Source organism: Bufo gargarizans, chromosome 7 (genome assembly GCF_014858855.1).
Source record: "Bufo gargarizans isolate SCDJY-AF-19 chromosome 7, ASM1485885v1, whole genome shotgun sequence".
Classification (NCBI taxonomy): domain Eukaryota; kingdom Metazoa; phylum Chordata; class Amphibia; order Anura; family Bufonidae; genus Bufo; species Bufo gargarizans.
In genome coordinates, this window is record NC_058086.1 from 173,736,865 (window position 1) to 173,757,727 (window position 20,863).

The window sequence follows — 20,863 nt, forward strand, 5'->3', positions numbered from 1 at the left end:
GTATCCTGACTGATCTCCCCGTGTACCGCACCTCATCACTTCTGTATCCTGACTGATCTCCCCGTGTACCGCACCTCATCACTTCTGTATCCTGACTGATCTCCCCGTGTACCGCACCTCATCACTTCTGTATCCTGACTGATCTCCCCGTGTACCGCACCTCATCACTTCTGTATCCTGACTGATCTCCCGTGTACCGCACCTCATCACTTCTGTATCCTGACTGATCTCCCCGTGTACCGCACCTCATCACTTCTGTATCCTGACTGATCTCCCCGTGTACCGCACCTCATCACTTCTGTATCCTGACTGATCTCCCCGTGTACCGCACCTCATCACTTCTGTATCCTGACTGATCTCCCCGTGTACCGCACCTCATCACTTCTGTATCCTGACTGATCTCCTCCGTGTACCGCACCTCATCACTTCTGTATCCTGACTGATCTCCCCGTGTACCGCACCTCATCACTTCTGTATCCTGACTGATCTCCCCGTGTACCGCACCTCATCACTTCTGTATCCTGACTGATCTCCTCCGTGTACCGCACCTCATCACTTCTGTATCCTGACTGATCTCCCCGTGTACCGCACCTCATCACTTCTGTATCCTGACTGATCTCCCCGTGTACCGCACCTCATCACTTCTGTATCCTGACTGATCTCCTCCGTGTACCGCACCTCATCACTTCTGTATCCTGACTGATCTCCCCGTGTACCGCACCTCATCACTTCTGTATCCTGACTGATCTCCCCGTGTACCGCACCTCATCACTTCTGTATCCTGACTGATCTCCTCCGTGTACCGCACCTCATCACTTCTGTATCCTGACTGATCTCCCCGTGTACCGCACCTCATCACTTCTGTATCCTGACTGATCTCCCCGTGTACCGCACCTCATCACTTCTGTATCCTGACTGATCTCCCCGTGTACCGCACCTCATCACTTCTGTATCCTGACTGATCTCCCCGTGTACCGCACCTCATCACTTCTGTATCCTGACTGATCTCCCCGTGTACCGCACCTCATCACTTCTGTATCCTGACTGATCTCCCCGTGTACCGCACCTCATCACTTCTGTATCCTGACTGATCTCCCCGTGTACCGCACCTCATCACTTCTGTATCCTGACTGATCTCCCCGTGTACCGCACCTCATCACTTCTGTATCCTGACTGATCTCCCCGTGTACCGCACCTCATCACTTCTGTATCCTGACTGATCTCCCCGTGTACCGCACCTCATCACTTCTGTATCCTGACTGATCTCCCCGTGTACCGCACCTCATCACTTCTGTATCCTGACTGATCTCCCCGTGTACCGCACCTCATCACTTCTGTATCCTGACTGATCTCCCCGTGTACCGCACCTCATCACTTCTGTATCCTGACTGATCTCCTCCGTGTACCGCACCTCATCACTTCTGTATCCTGACTGATCTCCCCGTGTACCGCACCTCATCACTTCTGTATCCTGACTGATCTCCCCGTGTACCGCACCTCATCACTTCTGTATCCTGACTGATCTCCTCGTGTACCGCACCTCATCACTTCTGTATCCTGACTGATCTCCCCGTGTACCGCACCTCATCACTTCTGTATCCTGACTGATCTCCCCGTGTACCGCACCTCATCACTTCTGTATCCTGACTGATCTCCCCGTGTACCGCACCTCATCACTTCTGTATCCTGACTGATCTCCCCGTGTACCGCACCTCATCACTTCTGTATCCTGACTGATCTCCCCGTGTACCGCACCTCATCACTTCTGTATCCTGACTGATCTCCTCCGTGTACCGCACCTCATCACTTCTGTATCCTGACTGATCTCCCCGTGTACCGCACCTCATCACTTCTGTATCCTGACTGATCTCCCCGTGTACCGCACCTCATCACTTCTGTATCCTGACTGATCTCCCCGTGTACCGCACCTCATCACTTCTGTATCCTGACTGATCTCCCCGTGTACCGCACCTCATCACTTCTGTATCCTGACTGATCTCCCCGTGTACCGCACCTCATCACTTCTGTATCCTGACTGATCTCCTCCGTGTACCGCACCTCATCACTTCTGTATCCTGACTGATCTCCCCGTGTACCGCACCTCATCACTTCTGTATCCTGACTGATCTCCCCGTGTACCGCACCTCATCACTTCTGTATCCTGACTGATCTCCCCGTGTACCGCACCTCATCACTTCTGTATCCTGACTGATCTCCCCGTGTACCGCACCTCATCACTTCTGTATCCTGACTGATCTCCCGTGTACCGCACCTCATCACTTCTGTATCCTGACTGATCTCCCCGTGTACCGCACCTCATCACTTCTGTATCCTGACTGATCTCCCCGTGTACCGCACCTCATCACTTCTGTATCCTGACTGATCTCCTCCGTGTACCGCACCTCATCACTTCTGTATCCTGACTGATCTCCTCCGTGTACCGCACCTCATCACTTCTGTATCCTGACTGATCTCCCCGTGTACCGCACCTCATCACTTCTGTATCCTGACTGATCTCCCCGTGTACCGCACCTCATCACTTCTGTATCCTGACTGATCTCCTCCGTGTACCGCACCTCATCACTTCTGTATCCTGACTGATCTCCCCGTGTACCGCACCTCATCACTTCTGTATCCTGACTGATCTCCTCCGTGTACCGCACCTCATCACTTCTGTATCCTGACTGATCTCCCCGTGTACCGCACCTCATCACTTCTGTATCCTGACTGATCTCCCCGTGTACCGCACCTCATCACTTCTGTATCCTGACTGATCTCCTCCGTGTACCGCACCTCATCACTTCTGTATCCTGACTGATCTCCTCCGTGTACCGCACCTCATCACTTCTGTATCCTGACTGATCTCCTCCGTGTACCGCACCTCATCACTTCTGTATCCTGACTGATCTCCTCCGTGTACCGCACCTCATCACTTCTGTATCCTGACTGATCTCCCCGTGTACCGCACCTCATCACTTCTGTATCCTGACTGATCTCCTCCGTGTACCGCACCTCATCACTTCTGTATCCTGACTGATCTCCCCGTGTACCGCACCTCATCACTTCTGTATCCTGACTGATCTCCCCGTGTACCGCACCTCATCACTTCTGTATCCTGACTGATCTCCTCGTGTACCGCACCTCATCACTTCTGTATCCTGACTGATCTCCCCGTGTACCGCACCTCATCACTTCTGTATCCTGACTGATCTCCTCCGTGTACCGCACCTCATCACTTCTGTATCCTGACTGATCTCCCCGTGTACCGCACCTCATCACTTCTGTATCCTGACTGATCTCCCCGTGTACCGCACCTCATCACTTCTGTATCCTGACTGATCTCCCCGTGTACCGCACCTCATCACTTCTGTATCCTGACTGATCTCCTCGTGTACCGCACCTCATCACTTCTGTATCCTGACTGATCTCCTCGTGTACCGCACCTCATCACTTCTGTATCCTGACTGATCTCCTCCGTGTACCGCACCTCATCACTTCTGTATCCTGACTGATCTCCCCGTGTACCGCACCTCATCACTTCTGTATCCTGACTGATCTCCTCCGTGTACCGCACCTCATCACTTCTGTATCCTGACTGATCTCCCGTGTACCGCACCTCATCACTTCTGTATCCTGACTGATCTCCCCGTGTACCGCACCTCATCACTTCTGTATCCTGACTGATCTCCCCGTGTACCGCACCTCATCACTTCTGTATCCTGACTGATCTCCCCGTGTACCGCACCTCATCACTTCTGTATCCTGACTGATCTCCCCGTGTACCGCACCTCATCACTTCTGTATCCTGACTGATCTCCCGTGTACCGCACCTCATCACTTCTGTATCCTGACTGATCTCCTCCGTGTACCGCACCTCATCACTTCTGTATCCTGACTGATCTCCCCGTGTACCGCACCTCATCACTTCTGTATCCTGACTGATCTCCTCCGTGTACCGCACCTCATCACTTCTGTATCCTGACTGATCTCCTCCGTGTACCGCACCTCATCACTTCTGTATCCTGACTGATCTCCTCGTGTACCGCACCTCATCACTTCTGTATCCTGACTGATCTCCCCGTGTACCGCACCTCATCACTTCTGTATCCTGACTGATCTCCTCGTGTACCGCACCTCATCACTTCTGTATCCTGACTGATCTCCCCGTGTACCGCACCTCATCACTTCTGTATCCTGACTGATCTCCCCGTGTACCGCACCTCATCACTTCTGTATCCTGACTGATCTCCTCCGTGTACCGCACCTCATCACTTCTGTATCCTGACTGATCTCCCCGTGTACCGCACCTCATCACTTCTGTATCCTGACTGATCTCCTCCGTGTACCGCACCTCATCACTTCTGTATCCTGACTGATCTCCTCCGTGTACCGCACCTCATCACTTCTGTATCCTGACTGATCTCCCCGTGTACCGCACCTCATCACTTCTGTATCCTGACTGATCTCCTCCGTGTACCGCACCTCATCACTTCTGTATCCTGACTGATCTCCCCGTGTACCGCACCTCATCACTTCTGTATCCTGACTGATCTCCTCCGTGTACCGCACCTCATCACTTCTGTATCCTGACTGATCTCCTCCGTGTACCGCACCTCATCACTTCTGTATCCTGACTGATCTCCTCCGTGTACCGCACCTCATCACTTCTGTATCCTGACTGATCTCCCCGTGTACCGCACCTCATCACTTCTGTATCCTGACTGATCTCCTCCGTGTACCGCACCTCATCACTTCTGTATCCTGACTGATCTCCCCGTGTACCGCACCTCATCACTTCTGTATCCTGACTGATCTCCCCGTGTACCGCACCTCATCACTTCTGTATCCTGACTGATCTCCCCGTGTACCGCACCTCATCACTTCTGTATCCTGACTGATCTCCCCGTGTACCGCACCTCATCACTTCTGTATCCTGACTGATCTCCCCGTGTACCGCACCTCATCACTTCTGTATCCTGACTGATCTCCCCGTGTACCGCACCTCATCACTTCTGTATCCTGACTGATCTCCTCCGTGTACCGCACCTCATCACTTCTGTATCCTGACTGATCTCCTCCGTGTACCGCACCTCATCACTTCTGTATCCTGACTGATCTCCCCGTGTACCGCACCTCATCACTTCTGTATCCTGACTGATCTCCCCGTGTACCGCACCTCATCACTTCTGTATCCTGACTGATCTCCCCCGTGTACCGCACCTCATCACTTCTGTATCCTGACTGATCTCCCCGTGTACCGCACCTCATCACTTCTGTATCCTGACTGATCTCCTCCGTGTACCGCACCTCATCACTTCTGTATCCTGACTGATCTCCCCGTGTACCGCACCTCATCACTTCTGTATCCTGACTGATCTCCCCGTGTACCGCACCTCATCACTTCTGTATCCTGACTGATCTCCCCGTGTACCGCACCTCATCACTTCTGTATCCTGACTGATCTCCTCCGTGTACCGCACCTCATCACTTCTGTATCCTGACTGATCTCCTCCGTGTACCGCACCTCATCACTTCTGTATCCTGACTGATCTCCCCGTGTACCGCACCTCATCACTTCTGTATCCTGACTGATCTCCCCGTGTACCGCACCTCATCACTTCTGTATCCTGACTGATCTCCCCGTGTACCGCACCTCATCACTTCTGTATCCTGACTGATCTCCTCCGTGTACCGCACCTCATCACTTCTGTATCCTGACTGATCTCCTCCGTGTACCGCACCTCATCACTTCTGTATCCTGACTGATCTCCCCGTGTACCGCACCTCATCACTTCTGTATCCTGACTGATCTCCCCGTGTACCGCACCTCATCACTTCTGTATCCTGACTGATCTCCCCGTGTACCGCACCTCATCACTTCTGTATCCTGACTGATCTCCTCGTGTACCGCACCTCATCACTTCTGTATCCTGACTGATCTCCCCGTGTACCGCACCTCATCACTTCTGTATCCTGACTGATCTCCTCCGTGTACCGCACCTCATCACTTCTGTATCCTGACTGATCTCCCCGTGTACCGCACCTCATCACTTCTGTATCCTGACTGATCTCCCCGTGTACCGCACCTCATCACTTCTGTATCCTGACTGATCTCCTCCGTGTACCGCACCTCATCACTTCTGTATCCTGACTGATCTCCTCGTGTACCGCACCTCATCACTTCTGTATCCTGACTGATCTCCTCGTGTACCGCACCTCATCACTTCTGTATCCTGACTGATCTCCCCGTGTACCGCACCTCATCACTTCTGTATCCTGACTGATCTCCTCCGTGTACCGCACCTCATCACTTCTGTATCCTGACTGATCTCCTCCGTGTACCGCACCTCATCACTTCTGTATCCTGACTGATCTCCTCGTGTACCGCACCTCATCACTTCTGTATCCTGACTGATCTCCTCCGTGTACCGCACCTCATCACTTCTGTATCCTGACTGATCTCCTCCGTGTACCGCACCTCATCACTTCTGTATCCTGACTGATCTCCCCGTGTACCGCACCTCATCACTTCTGTATCCTGACTGATCTCCTCCGTGTACCGCACCTCATCACTTCTGTATCCTGACTGATCTCCTCCGTGTACCGCACCTCATCACTTCTGTATCCTGACTGATCTCCTCCGTGTACCGCACCTCATCACTTCTGTATCCTGACTGATCTCCCCGTGTACCGCACCTCATCACTTCTGTATCCTGACTGATCTCCCCGTGTACCGCACCTCATCACTTCTGTATCCTGACTGATCTCCTCCGTGTACCGCACCTCATCACTTCTGTATCCTGACTGATCTCCCCGTGTACCGCACCTCATCACTTCTGTATCCTGACTGATCTCCTCGTGTACCGCACCTCATCACTTCTGTATCCTGACTGATCTCCTCCGTGTACCGCACCTCATCACTTCTGTATCCTGACTGATCTCCTCCGTGTACCGCACCTCATCACTTCTGTATCCTGACTGATCTCCCCGTGTACCGCACCTCATCACTTCTGTATCCTGACTGATCTCCCCGTGTACCGCACCTCATCACTTCTGTATCCTGACTGATCTCCTCGTGTACCGCACCTCATCACTTCTGTATCCTGACTGATCTCCTCCGTGTACCGCACCTCATCACTTCTGTATCCTGACTGATCTCCTCCGTGTACCGCACCTCATCACTTCTGTATCCTGACTGATCTCCCCGTGTACCGCACCTCATCACTTCTGTATCCTGACTGATCTCCTCGTGTACCGCACCTCATCACTTCTGTATCCTGACTGATCTCCTCGTGTACCGCACCTCATCACTTCTGTATCCTGACTGATCTCCCCGTGTACCGCACCTCATCACTTCTGTATCCTGACTGATCTCCTCCGTGTACCGCACCTCATCACTTCTGTATCCTGACTGATCTCCCCGTGTACCGCACCTCATCACTTCTGTATCCTGACTGATCTCCCCGTGTACCGCACCTCATCACTTCTGTATCCTGACTGATCTCCCCGTGTACCGCACCTCATCACTTCTGTATCCTGACTGATCTCCTCCGTGTACCGCACCTCATCACTTCTGTATCCTGACTGATCTCCCCGTGTACCGCACCTCATCACTTCTGTATCCTGACTGATCTCCCCGTGTACCGCACCTCATCACTTCTGTATCCTGACTGATCTCCCGTGTACCGCACCTCATCACTTCTGTATCCTGACTGATCTCCCCGTGTACCGCACCTCATCACTTCTGTATCCTGACTGATCTCCTCCGTGTACCGCACCTCATCACTTCTGTATCCTGACTGATCTCCTCGTGTACCGCACCTCATCACTTCTGTATCCTGACTGATCTCCTCCGTGTACCGCACCTCATCACTTCTGTATCCTGACTGATCTCCTCCGTGTACCGCACCTCATCACTTCTGTATCCTGACTGATCTCCTCCGTGTACCGCACCTCATCACTTCTGTATCCTGACTGATCTCCCCGTGTACCGCACCTCATCACTTCTGTATCCTGACTGATCTCCCCGTGTACCGCACCTCATCACTTCTGTATCCTGACTGATCTCCCCGTGTACCGCACCTCATCACTTCTGTATCCTGACTGATCTCCCCGTGTACCGCACCTCATCCTTCTGTATCCTGACTGATCTCCCGTGTACCGCACCTCATCACTTCTGTATCCTGACTGATCTCCCGTGTACCGCACCTCATCACTTCTGTATCCTGACTGATCTCCTCCGTGTACCGCACCTCATCACTTCTGTATCCTGACTGATCTCCCCGTGTACCGCACCTCATCACTTCTGTATCCTGACTGATCTCCCCGTGTACCGCACCTCATCACTTCTGTATCCTGACTGATCTCCCCGTGTACCGCACCTCATCACTTCTGTATCCTGACTGATCTCCTCCGTGTACCGCACCTCATCACTTCTGTATCCTGACTGATCTCCCCGTGTACCGCACCTCATCACTTCTGTATCCTGACTGATCTCCCCGTGTACCGCACCTCATCACTTCTGTATCCTGACTGATCTCCTCGTGTACCGCACCTCATCACTTCTGTATCCTGACTGATCTCCTCGTGTACCGCACCTCATCACTTCTGTATCCTGACTGATCTCCTCGTGTACCGCACCTCATCACTTCTGTATCCTGACTGATCTCCCCGTGTACCGCACCTCATCACTTCTGTATCCTGACTGATCTCCTCCGTGTACCGCACCTCATCACTTCTGTATCCTGACTGATCTCCCTCGTGTACCGCACCTCATCACTTCTGTATCCTGACTGATCTCCCCGTGTACCGCACCTCATCACTTCTGTATCCTGACTGATCTCCCCGTGTACCGCACCTCATCACTTCTGTATCCTGACTGATCTCCCCGTGTACCGCACCTCATCACTTCTGTATCCTGACTGATCTCCCCGTGTACCGCACCTCATCACTTCTGTATCCTGACTGATCTCCCCGTGTACCGCACCTCATCACTTCTGTATCCTGACTGATCTCCTCCGTGTACCGCACCTCATCACTTCTGTATCCTGACTGATCTCCCCGTGTACCGCACCTCATCACTTCTGTATCCTGACTGATCTCCCCGTGTACCGCACCTCATCACTTCTGTATCCTGACTGATCTCCCCGTGTACCGCACCTCATCACTTCTGTATCCTGACTGATCTCCTCGTGTACCGCACCTCATCACTTCTGTATCCTGACTGATCTCCTCGTGTACCGCACCTCATCACTTCTGTATCCTGACTGATCTCCTCGTGTACCGCACCTCATCACTTCTGTATCCTGACTGATCTCCTCCGTGTACCGCACCTCATCACTTCTGTATCCTGACTGATCTCCTCCGTGTACCGCACCTCATCACTTCTGTATCCTGACTGATCTCTCCGTGTACCGCACCTCATCACTTCTGTATCCTGACTGATCTCCTCGTGTACCGCACCTCATCACTTCTGTATCCTGACTGATCTCCCCGTGTACCGCACCTCATCACTTCTGTATCCTGACTGATCTCCCCGTGTACCGCACCTCATCACTTCTGTATCCTGACTGATCTCCTCGTGTACCGCACCTCATCACTTCTGTATCCTGACTGATCTCCTCGTGTACCGCACCTCATCACTTCTGTATCCTGACTGATCTCCTCGTGTACCGCACCTCATCACTTCTGTATCCTGACTGATCTCCCCCGTGTACCGCACCTCATCACTTCTGTATCCTGACTGATCTCCCCGTGTACCGCACCTCATCACTTCTGTATCCTGACTGATCTCCCCGTGTACCGCACCTCATCACTTCTGTATCCTGACTGATCTCCCGTGTACCGCACCTCATCACTTCTGTATCCTGACTGATCTCTCCGTGTACCGCACCTCATCACTTCTGTATCCTGACTGATCTCCCCGTGTACCGCACCTCATCACTTCTGTATCCTGACTGATCTCCTCCGTGTACCGCACACACCTCATCACTTCTGTATCCTGACTGATCCTCCTCCGTGTACCGCACCTCATCTACTTCTGTATCCTGACTGATCTCCCCGGTGTACCGCAACCTCATCACTTCTGTATCCTGACTGATCTCCTCCGTGTACCGCACCTCATCACTTCTGTATCCTGACTGATCTCCTCCGTGTACCGCACCTCATCACTTCTGTATCCTGACTGATCTCCTCCGTGTACCGCACCTCATCACTTCTGTATCCTGACTGATCTCCTCGTGTACCGCACCATCATCACTTCTGTATCCTGACTGATCTCCTCCGTGTACCGCACCTCATCACTTCTGTATCCTGACTGATCTCCCTCGTGTACCGCACCTCATCACTTCTGTATCCTGACTGATCTCCCTCGTGTACCGCACCTCATCACTTCTGTATCCTGACTGATCTCCCCGTGTACCGCACCTCATCACTTCTGTATCCTGACTGATCTCCCCGTGTACCGCACCTCATCACTTCTGTATCCTGACTGATCTCCCCGTGTACCGCACCTCATCACTTCTGTATCCTGACTGATCTCCGCGTGTACCGCAACCTCATCACTTCTGTATCCTGACTGATCTCCCCCGTGTACCGCACCTCATCACTTCTGTATCCTGACTGATCTCCCCGTGTACCGCACCTCATCACTTCTGTTATCCTGACTGATCTCCCCGTGTACCGCACCTCATCACTTCTGTATCCTGACTGATCTCCCCGTGTAACCGCACCTCATCACTTCTGTATCCTGACTGATCTCCTCCGTGTACCGCACCTCATCACTTCTGTACCTGACCTGATCTCCCGTGTACCGCCATCAATCACTTTCTGTAATCCCTGACGATGGCCCTCGTGTACCGCACCTCATCACTTCTGTATCCTGACTGATCTCGCACGTGTACCCACCTCATCACTTCTGTATCCTGACTGATCTCCTCCGTGTACCGCACCTCATCACTTCTGTATCCTGACTGATCTCCTCCGTGTACCGCACCTCATCACTTCTGTATCCTGACTGATCTCCCCGTGTACCGCACCTCATCACTTCTGTATCCTGACTGATCTCCCCGTGTACCGCACCTCATCACTTCTGTATCCTGACTGATCTCCTCCGTGTACCGCACCTCATCACTTCGTATCCTGACTGATCTCCTCCGTGTACCGCACCTCATCACTTCTGTATCCTGACTGATCTCCCCGTGTACCGCACCTCATCACCCTGTATCCTGACTGATCTCCCCGTGTACCGCACCTCATCAATTCTGTATCCTGACTGATCTCCCCGTGTACCGCACCTCATCACTTCTGTATCCTGACTGATCTCCCCGTGTACCGCACCTCATCACTTCTGTATCCTGATGATCTCCTCGTGTACCGCACCTCATCACTTCTGTATCCTGACTGATCTCCCTCGTGTACCGCACCTCATCACTTCTGTATCCTGACTGATCTCCCCGTGTACCGCACCTCATCACTTCTGTATCCTGACTGATCTCCCCGTGTACCGCACCTCATCACTTCTGTATCCTGACTGATCTCCCCCGTGTACCGCACCTCATCACTTCTGTATCCTGACTGATCTCCCCGTGTACCGCACCTCATCACTTCTGTATCCTGACTGATCTCCCCGTGTACCGCACCTCATCACTTCTGTATCCTGACTGATCTCCCCGTGTACCGCACCTCATCACTTCTGTATCCTGACTGATCTCCCCGTGTACCGCACCTCATCACTTCTGTATCCTGACTGATCTCCCCGTGTACCGCACCTCATCACGTCTGTATCCTGACTGATCTCTCCGTGTACCGCACCTCATCATTTCTGTAACCTGACCGATCGGCCCTGTGTACCGCAACCTCATCACTTCTGTATCCTGACTGATCTCCTCCGTGTACCGCACCTCATCACTTCTGTATCCTGACTGATCTCCTCCGTGTACCGCACCTCATCACTTCTGTATCCTGACTGATCTCCTCCGTGTACCGCACCTCATCACTTCTGTATCCTGACTGATCTCCCCGTGTACCGCACCTCATCACTTCTGTATCCTGACTGATCTCCTCCGTGTACCGCACCTCATCACTTCTGTATCCTGACTGATCTCTCCGTGTACCGCACCTCATCACTTCTGTATCCTGACTGATCTCCCCGTGTACCGCACCTCATCACTCCTGTATCCTGACTGATCTGCTCCGTGTACCGCACCTCATCACTTCTGTATCCTGACTGATCTCCCCGTGTACCGCACCTCATCACTTCTGTATCCTGACTGATCTGCTCCGTGTACCGCACCTCATCACTTCTGTATCCTGACTGATCTCCCCGTGTACCGCACCTCATCACTTCTGTATCCTGACTGATCTCCTCCGTGTACCGCACCTCATCACTTCTGTATCCTGACTGATCTCCCCGTGTACCGCACCTCATCACTTCTGTATCCTGACTGATCTGCTCCGTGTACCGCACCTCATCACTTCTGTCTCCTGACTGATCTCCCCGTGTACCGCACCTCATCACTCTGTATCCTGACTGATCTCCCCCGTGTACCGCACCTCATCACTTCTGTATCCTGACTGATCTCCTCCGTGTACCGCACCTCATCACTTCTGTATCCTGACTGATCTCTCCGTGTACCGCACCTCATCACTTCTGTATCCTGACTGATCTCTCCGTGTACCGCACCTCATCACTTCTGTATCCTGACTGATCTCCTCCGTGTACCGCACCTCATCACTTCTGTATCCTGACTGATCTCCTCCGTGTACCGCACCTCATCACTTCTGTATCCTGACTGATCTTCTCCGTGTACCGCACCTCATCACTTCTGTAACCTGACTGATCTCCTCCGTGTACCGCACCTCATCACTTCTGTATCCTGACTGATCTCCTCCGTGTACCGCACCTCATCACTTCTGTATCCTGACTGATCTCCCCGTGTACCGCACCTCATCACTCCTGTATCCTGACTGATCTCCCCCGTGTACCGCACCTCATCACTTCTGTATCCTGACTGACCTCCTCCGTGTACCGCACCTCATCACTTCTGTATCCTGACTGATCTCCTCCGTGTACCGCACCTCATCACTTCTGTATCCTGACTGATCTCTCCGTGTACCGCACCTCATCACTTCTGTATCCTGACTGATCTCCTCGTGTACCGCACCTCATCACTTCTGTATCCTGACTGATCTCCTCCGTGTACCGCACCTCATCACTTCTGTATCCTGACTGATCTCCTCCGTGTACCGCACCTCATCACTCCTGTATCCTGACTGATCTCCTCCGTGTACCGCACCTCATCACTTCTGTATCCTGACTGATCTCCTCCGTGTACCGCACCTCATCACTTCTGTAACCTGACTGATCTCCTCCGTGTACCGCACCTCATCACTTCTGTCAGGGAGCCTTGGGGCTGGATCCGGTCAGACGTCCATAATTTCATCCAATTCCTTTCTGTCCGTCTTATCGATCTTTATCTGAGCATGATGGTGGTTATGATAGTGGAGGATTGGAGTCCTCTTCTTCCTCAGTATGGGAAGTCCGTACTTTTAGCTCCAGGATGTTGAACAGGGTCTGAAGAGTCTTGGTCAGTCTGGGATGTATGGTCAGGTGCTGGTTTTCCTGCAGAAGACGTCTTCTTCCTATTAACATTAGGAAAGGGCCGGACAGGAGATCTGATCCTGAAGTCTGTTTACTGCAAATATCCTGCAGGGGTCGTGGACCTCCTCAGCCCCTCTGGCCTCCTCCTTCTTATGAGTAGATGGGCTTCCTGAGGAGCCAGTAGATAAGAAGATGAAGGGATTCCTCACGTCATCAGCCACTGCTTCCTTCCACCTTGTATCGTTTCCACTTGTGCTCCGGCCTCTGAGTTTCTGGAAGGAGCAGTCTGAGAAGTAGATAAAGTATAGAGTTCAGTGAACAGATTTTAGAGGCTTCTTCCAACCTATTTAAGGGGTGCTCTCACTTCGACAAGTGGCATTTGTCCTATAGTGTGCCAGCATGACCACCACTGATAGATTGGAGGGTGGTCGTAACCATGGAAACGAGTAGTGTATAATGTGATGGAAAAATTAATTCAGCCAGCAAAGGAAGCAATATGGAGAATCACAATACATTAGTAAGAGCCTGGTATTAACTTTCTCTACATTATAAATGCCATTTACTGACGTGAGAGGACCCCTTTAATAAAGCAACTGAGTTCATGGTGGTCATGTCTGTTGACGCTCCTGGGTTATCCTTCGCCCTGTGGTCCTTTCTGCTTCCATCTGTTGACGCTCCTGGGTTAGCCTCCCGCCCTGTGGTCCCTTCTGCTTCCGTCTGTTGACGCTCCTGTGTTATCCTCTTGCCATGTGGTCCTTTCTGCTTCCGTCTGTTGACGCTCCTGGGTTACCCTCCCACCCTGTGGTCCCTTCTGCTTCCGTCTGTTGACGCTCCTGTGTTATCCTCTTGCCATGTGGTCCTTTCTGCTTCCGTCTGTTGACGCTCCTGGGTTACCCTTCCACCCTGTGGTCCCTTCTGCTTCCGTCTGTTGACGCTCCTGTGTTATCCTCCTGCCATGTGGTCCTTTCTGCTTCCATCTGTTGACGCTCCTGGGTTATCCTCCCGCCCTGTGGTCCTTTCTGCTTCCGTCTGTTGACGCTCCTGTGTTATCCTCCTGCCATGTGGTCCTTTCTGCTTCCGTCTGTTGACGCTCCTGGGTTATCCTTCCGCCATGTGGCCCTTTCTGCTTCCGTCTGTTGACGCTGCTGGGTTTTCCTCCCGCCCTGTGGTCCTTTCTGCTTCCGTCTGTTGACGCTCCTGGGTTATCCTCCCGCCCTGTGTTCCTTTCTGCTTATGTCTGTTGACACTCCTGGGTTATCCTCCTGCCCTGTGGCCCTTTCTGCTTTCGTCTGACGCTCCTGGGTTATCCTCCCGCCATGCGGTCCTTTCTGCTTCCGTCTGTTGACGCTCCTGGGTTATCCTCCTGCCCTCTGGTCCTTTCTGCTTCCGTCTGTTGACGCTCCTGGGTTATCCTCCTGCCCTCTGGTCCTTTCTGCTTCCGTCTGTTGACGCTCCTGGGTTATCCTCCTGCCCTCTGGTCCTTTCTGCTTCCGTCTGTCAACGCTCCTGGGTTATCCTCCTGCCCTGTGACGCACAGCAGGAGAACTTGTTCCCGGTCCTCTGTGCTTCAGCAATGAGCATGAGCTTTCCTACTGTGCATGGTTCAGCCCTAGCACTGTGGCTCATATAAACAGACAGGGAAGGTTGAGGGTTCTTCCCCTCGTGGACGTAATGTTATTCTATCCTTGGTGGAAGCAAACTCTGTTAGCAGTTCACCTGATGGTGGAGGAGGACCAGGTAGCCGACCTCCTTAGTAGTGTCACCTGGATCAAAGAGAGTGGTGCTTTAACCAACTAATATTTTAAAACATCACTGACTTATGGGGCAAACCAGTGATAGACCTGTCTACAACCAGGAAGAGTCAGAAGAAGATGTTCTTCTGTTAGCGATCTCCTGATTGGAGTAGATTCTCCAGAGTCTTGGACTTCAGCCTGGCATATGCTTCCTCCAGAAGTAACCCCAAGAGTCATTGTAAAAAAAAATTGAAGAGTGCAGCCATTGTCATCCGAATCGTTCCCTTCATGGCGTTGAGGCCGGTTATCTTTGGGGCACATTTATAATTCTAACATCAAGGGTCTTCCTCTCTTTTCCTGGTTACTGAGGATTATTCCTGGACAGAGCGAGGTTTTAGGCCCAGTTATAGCCACGCTGATTCGGAAACCAATTACTTGTGCAGCTTGATAAAAAAGTTGGGGAATTTTGCAGTTCCTCTAACCTTTGCAACCCTAACCCCCTACGTTAGTAAGATCTATCTAGAAAAAAAAAGGGTGATGTCCCCTTCCTCTATATCTAGCCTCTTGGATTGCTTCTCTGTGTTGGTGGTCACATTCTCTCTACCTGTCCAGGGGGTGCCATGAGTATAAAGGAATCCCTTATTGTTTACCGCATTTATATGAAGTCAATTAGGGTTGGGGGCTCACTCAACCGCTATGTCTCCCGTCCGCCCCATACACATACATGTTTAGTCCGCTCAGATAAGAAATGTCACAGATTCTTTTCCCTGAATCTCCAGGATTTTCCTACAGTGGTGGAGCACTTGATCTTGAGTAGTAGGGATTTTCCAATCCAGTCATTTTTACTCTACCAGCCATCAGAAAGAAGGGGGCGTCTCACATGTCTCAGTTAGAGACAACTTCAGCTTTTTCAAAGAGTTTATATCTTGACTTGTTCTGTTGTCTCTACTCATCTAGATTATTTTACATGACTATCTTCACAAAAATGTACAGTACAGACCAAAAGTTTGGACACACCTTCTCATTCAAAGAGTTTTCTTTATTTTCATGACTATGAAAATTGTAGATTCACACTGAAGGCATCAAAACTATGAATTAACACATGTGGAATTATATACATAACAAAAAAGTGTGAAACAGCTGAAAATATGTCATATTCTAGGTTCTTCACAGTAGCCACCTTTTGCTTTGATTACTGCTTTGCACACTCTTGGCATTCTCTTGATGAGCTTCAAGAGGTAGTCACCTGAAATGGTTTTCACTTCACAGGTGTGCCCTGTCAGGTTTAATAAGTGGGATTTCTTGCCTTATAAATGGGGTTGGGACCATCAGTTGCGTTGTGGAGAAGTCAGGTGGATACACAGCTGATAGTCCTACTGAATAGACTGTTAGAATTTGTATTATGGCAAGAAAAAAGCAGCTAAGTAAAGAAAAACGAGTGGCCATCATTACTTTAAGAAATGAAGGTCAGTCAGTCCGAAAAATTGGGAAAACTTTGAAAGTGTCCCCAAGTGCAGTCACAAAAACCATCAAGCGCTACAAAGAAACTGGCTCACATGCGGACCGCCCCAGGAAAGGAAGACCAAGAGTCACCTCTGCTGCGGAGGATAAGTTCATCCGAGTCACCAGCCTCAGAAATCGCAGGTTAACAGCAGCTCAGATTAGAGACCAGGTCAATGCCACACAGAGTTCTAGCAGCAGACACATCTCTAGAACAACTGTTAAGAGGAGACTGTGTGAATCAGGCCTTCATGGTAGAATATCTGCTAGGAAACCACTGCTAAGGACAGGCAACAAGCAGAAGAGACTTGTTTGGGCTAAAGAACACAAGGAATGGACATTAGACCAGTGGAAATCTGTGCTTTGGTCTGATGAGTCCAAATTTGAGATCTTTGGTTCCAACCACCGTGTCTTTGTGCGACGCAGAAAAGGTGAACGGATGGACTCTACATGCCTGGTTCCCACCGTGAAGCATGGAGGAGGAGGTGTGATGGTGTGGGGGTGCTTTGCTGGTGACACTGTTGGGGATTTATTCAAAATTGAAGGCATACTGAACCAGCATGGCTACCACAGCATCTTGCAGCGGCATGCTATTCCATCCGGTTTGCGTTTAGTTGGACCATCATTTATTTTTCAACAGGACAATGACCCCAAACACACCTCCAGGCTGTGTAAGGGCTATTTGACCATGAAGGAGAGTGATGGGGTGCTGCGCCAGATGACCTGGCCTCCACAGTCACCGGACCTGAACCCAATCGAGATGGTTTGGGGTGAGCTGGACCGCAGAGTGAAGGCAAAAGGGCCAACAAGTGCTAAGCATCTCTGGGAACTCCTTCAAGACTGTTGGAAGACCATTTCAGGTGACTACCTCTTGAAGCTCATCAAGAGAATGCCAAGAGTGTGCAAAGCAGTAATCAAAGCAAAAGGTGGCTACTTTGAAGAACCTAGAATATGACATATTTTCAGTTGTTTCACACTTTTTTGTTATGTATATAATTCCACATGTGTTAATTCATAGTTTTGATGCCTTCAGTGCGAATCTACAATTGTCATAGTCATGAAAATAAAGAAAACCCTTTTGAATGAGAAGGTGTGTCCAAACTTTTGGTCTGTACTGTAAATCCCAGTAGTATTAATGCACAGACTGTATTTTCCGGTGTAAGGAGTGAAGGTTGAGTCTCTGGATGGAAGAGCAGCTCCAGGCCTGGGATTTCTGTGTGGGGTGACTGGATTAGTTTGGGATTTAGCAGAAAATTGTTGAGGAGCAGAACATTGTTATTTAGGCCCTGATCACTAAACCTAGAAGTGAAGGAGCTGAGAGAAGGGTCTGATCTATAGATGGATCTACAGGAGGCCATGTATTCAGTCACTGTGTGCTTGTGTCTCCACAGATGGATCCAGGAGGAGAAGTCCGATCGAGAGATGTCCCCGTCCTCTGTATTCCCAGGACTGTCCAGAGGAGAAGCTCCCAGAGAACCATCAGGTAGATGGAGCTGAACCTTCACCAGAATCTGACCAGAAAGGGATTGAACCAAAGACCATTTTACATTTTTCTTCTTTAGGATGAAAATCTAATGGATATTAAGGTTGAGGTTAAAGATGAAGCAGAAGAGGAGACGGATTTATGGGGCGATCAGCAGTGTAAGGAGGGGGCTGTCATGGCTGTTATCAGGGTCATATAGAGAACCAGTGGTAAACGTGGACCTTTTCATTCCATGGAACTCCGCAGCAAAGGAAGACCAAAAGTGCCCTCTGCTGCAGAGAAGTTCATTGCAGTTACAGCCTCAGAATCCCCAAATTATCAGCATCCCAAATTCCCGCCTCCAGTCAAGTACCGACACGTCTCACCATCACCTGTTTAGAGGAGACTGCGTGGACCAGGCCTTTATGGTCGAACATCTGGGAAAAAAAGCAACTATTGAGAAAGAAGAAGAGAATTGCTTGGGCCAAGAAACACCAGGAATAGACATTAGACCAGTGGAAATCTGCACCTTGGTTCCAGCCGCCATGTCTCTGTAAGACACAGAAAAGGTGACGGATGGTTTCTACATTTATGGTTGGTTCCCTCCGTGAAGCATGGAGGAGGAGGTGTGATGATGTGGGGGTGCTCTGCAGGTGACACAGTTCACTCATGACCAGCTTGGCTACCCCAGCATTCTGCAGAGACATGCCCCTCCATCTGGTTTAGACTTAAGCCTCATGCAGACGCCCGTGAACGCGGTCCGTGAGATACCAGACTGACATTGCAGGAGCGCACGGCGTCATTGCTTGCTATGACGCTGTGCACTCCTGCAATGCCAGTCCGGTATCTCATGGACCGTGTTGCACGGACGTCTGCATGAGGCTTTATTGCGACAATCATTTGTTTTTAACATGACAATGACCCCAAACACCTCCAGGCTATCTGACCAAGAAGGAGGGTGATGGAGGGCTGCGTCAGATGACATGGCCTCCACAGCCACCCGACCTAAACCCAACGGAGAGGGTTTGGGATGAGTTGGATGCAGAGTGAAGGAAAAGCAGCGACAAGAGCTCAGCATCTCAGCACTACTTAACCCCATATGTGGTCCTTCATCATCTTCATGTCTTCAATATGAATCTACAGTGTAGAAAATAATGAAAAAAAAACATGGAATGAAAAGGTCCAAACTAATCTCTTGTGCTGTAAATACTACTCCCATCATCACATGTAATCAATTATCCTATCACTGTGTTTCCTACAGATGGACTCATAGAAGGAAGTCTGCCCAAGAGATGTCCCCGTCCTCTGTATTCCCAGGACTGTCCAGAGGAGAAGCTCCCAGAGAACCATCAGGTAGATGGAGCTGAAGTCTCCCCAGAATCTGACCAGAAAGGGATTGAACCAAAGCCCATTTTTCATATTTTTCTTCTTTAGGATGAAAATCTGATGGATATTAAGGTTGAGGTTAAAGATGAAGCAGAAGAAGAGACGGATTTATGGGGCAATCAGCAGGGTAAGGAGGGGGCTGTCATGGGTCACCTGGATACTACTCCCATCATCTCATCATCACATGTAATAATCTCTCCTGTCCCTGTGTGTTTCCTACAGATGAACTCAAAGAAGGAAATCCCCCCGAGAGATGTCTCCATGAGGTGGACATTCCAGGCGATGTGACCACAGGTATGCAATTATGCAATAATGAATGGAGAAAGTGAATTGGGAGGCTTCTTCAGATGAGACTCCACCTTAGAGGTCCTATGAGGGGTGCACTAGGATCGGGCTGTTGAAAATGGAATATATCAGAATGACAGTAGATTGTGCTCAGAGAGAAGAAGAGGGTTTAAGATGGTAACAATCAGGTCACTCTCTGTTGGTGGCTGTAGACAACCATTATGGCCAGTGGAGGAAGGGAGAGATTGAACTTTGGAGGCAGATGAAAGGCGTGAGTCAGCTGAAATGTTGAAGTCCCCAGATGTAGGAGTTTACCACTGCTCTCTATGGCAGAGACCATACACAAAGCAGCAGACAGGACGGGAGACGGCACGTGTGCACTCTGCGCGCACCGTCTCCTTATACAGCTGATCGGCGGGGGTGCCGGGTGTCGGACCCCTGCCGATCTGATATTCATGACCTCTCCTGAGGATAGGTCCTCAGTAGTAAAAGCATGGACAACCCCTTTAAGATACTCCAGTGCGGGAAACCCAAATCAAAGGATTTCCTTGTCTAGGTACATGAGGTCCACTCTGTAGACATTAGCTCTTATACCAAATATTGCAACCAAGTCATAGCCACGATTTCATTATGTTTAATTAGTCCTAATATATCAGTATTATTTTGGTATCTCTATAGTGATATTTTTAGATTTTTTTATGCTGCTATTTTGTCCCTGCGTAGCGGTATTATTTAGTATGTTGGTATTATTTTGGCTCTTGTATTATTATTCGCTTCTTGTATATCTCTATTATTTAGTTCTTGTATTTTTTTTGTATAGTTGTATTACCTTAAGTTCTTTTATGGCAGTATTTTGGTTCTTGTTTAGCCATATCACTGTGTCTTGGGTCTGTGGTG

The 20,863-nt window shown here is 50.6% G+C and overlaps 1 protein-coding gene across 1 annotated transcript in view; it reads left to right on the top strand.

Annotated features, from left to right (window-relative positions):
- The window catches only part of LOC122943598 (zinc finger protein 436-like), a 247,783-nt gene that overhangs the window by 221,479 nt on the left and 5,441 nt on the right, over positions 1-20,863 (top strand). The window contains exons 5-8 of the mRNA XM_044301467.1: positions 18,396-18,474; positions 19,557-19,648; positions 19,730-19,808; positions 19,904-19,975. Of these exons, the coding sequence (XP_044157402.1) occupies positions 18,396-18,474; positions 19,557-19,648; positions 19,730-19,808; positions 19,904-19,975 (322 nt within the window). The remainder of the gene's footprint in view (positions 1-18,395; positions 18,475-19,556; positions 19,649-19,729; positions 19,809-19,903; positions 19,976-20,863) is intronic.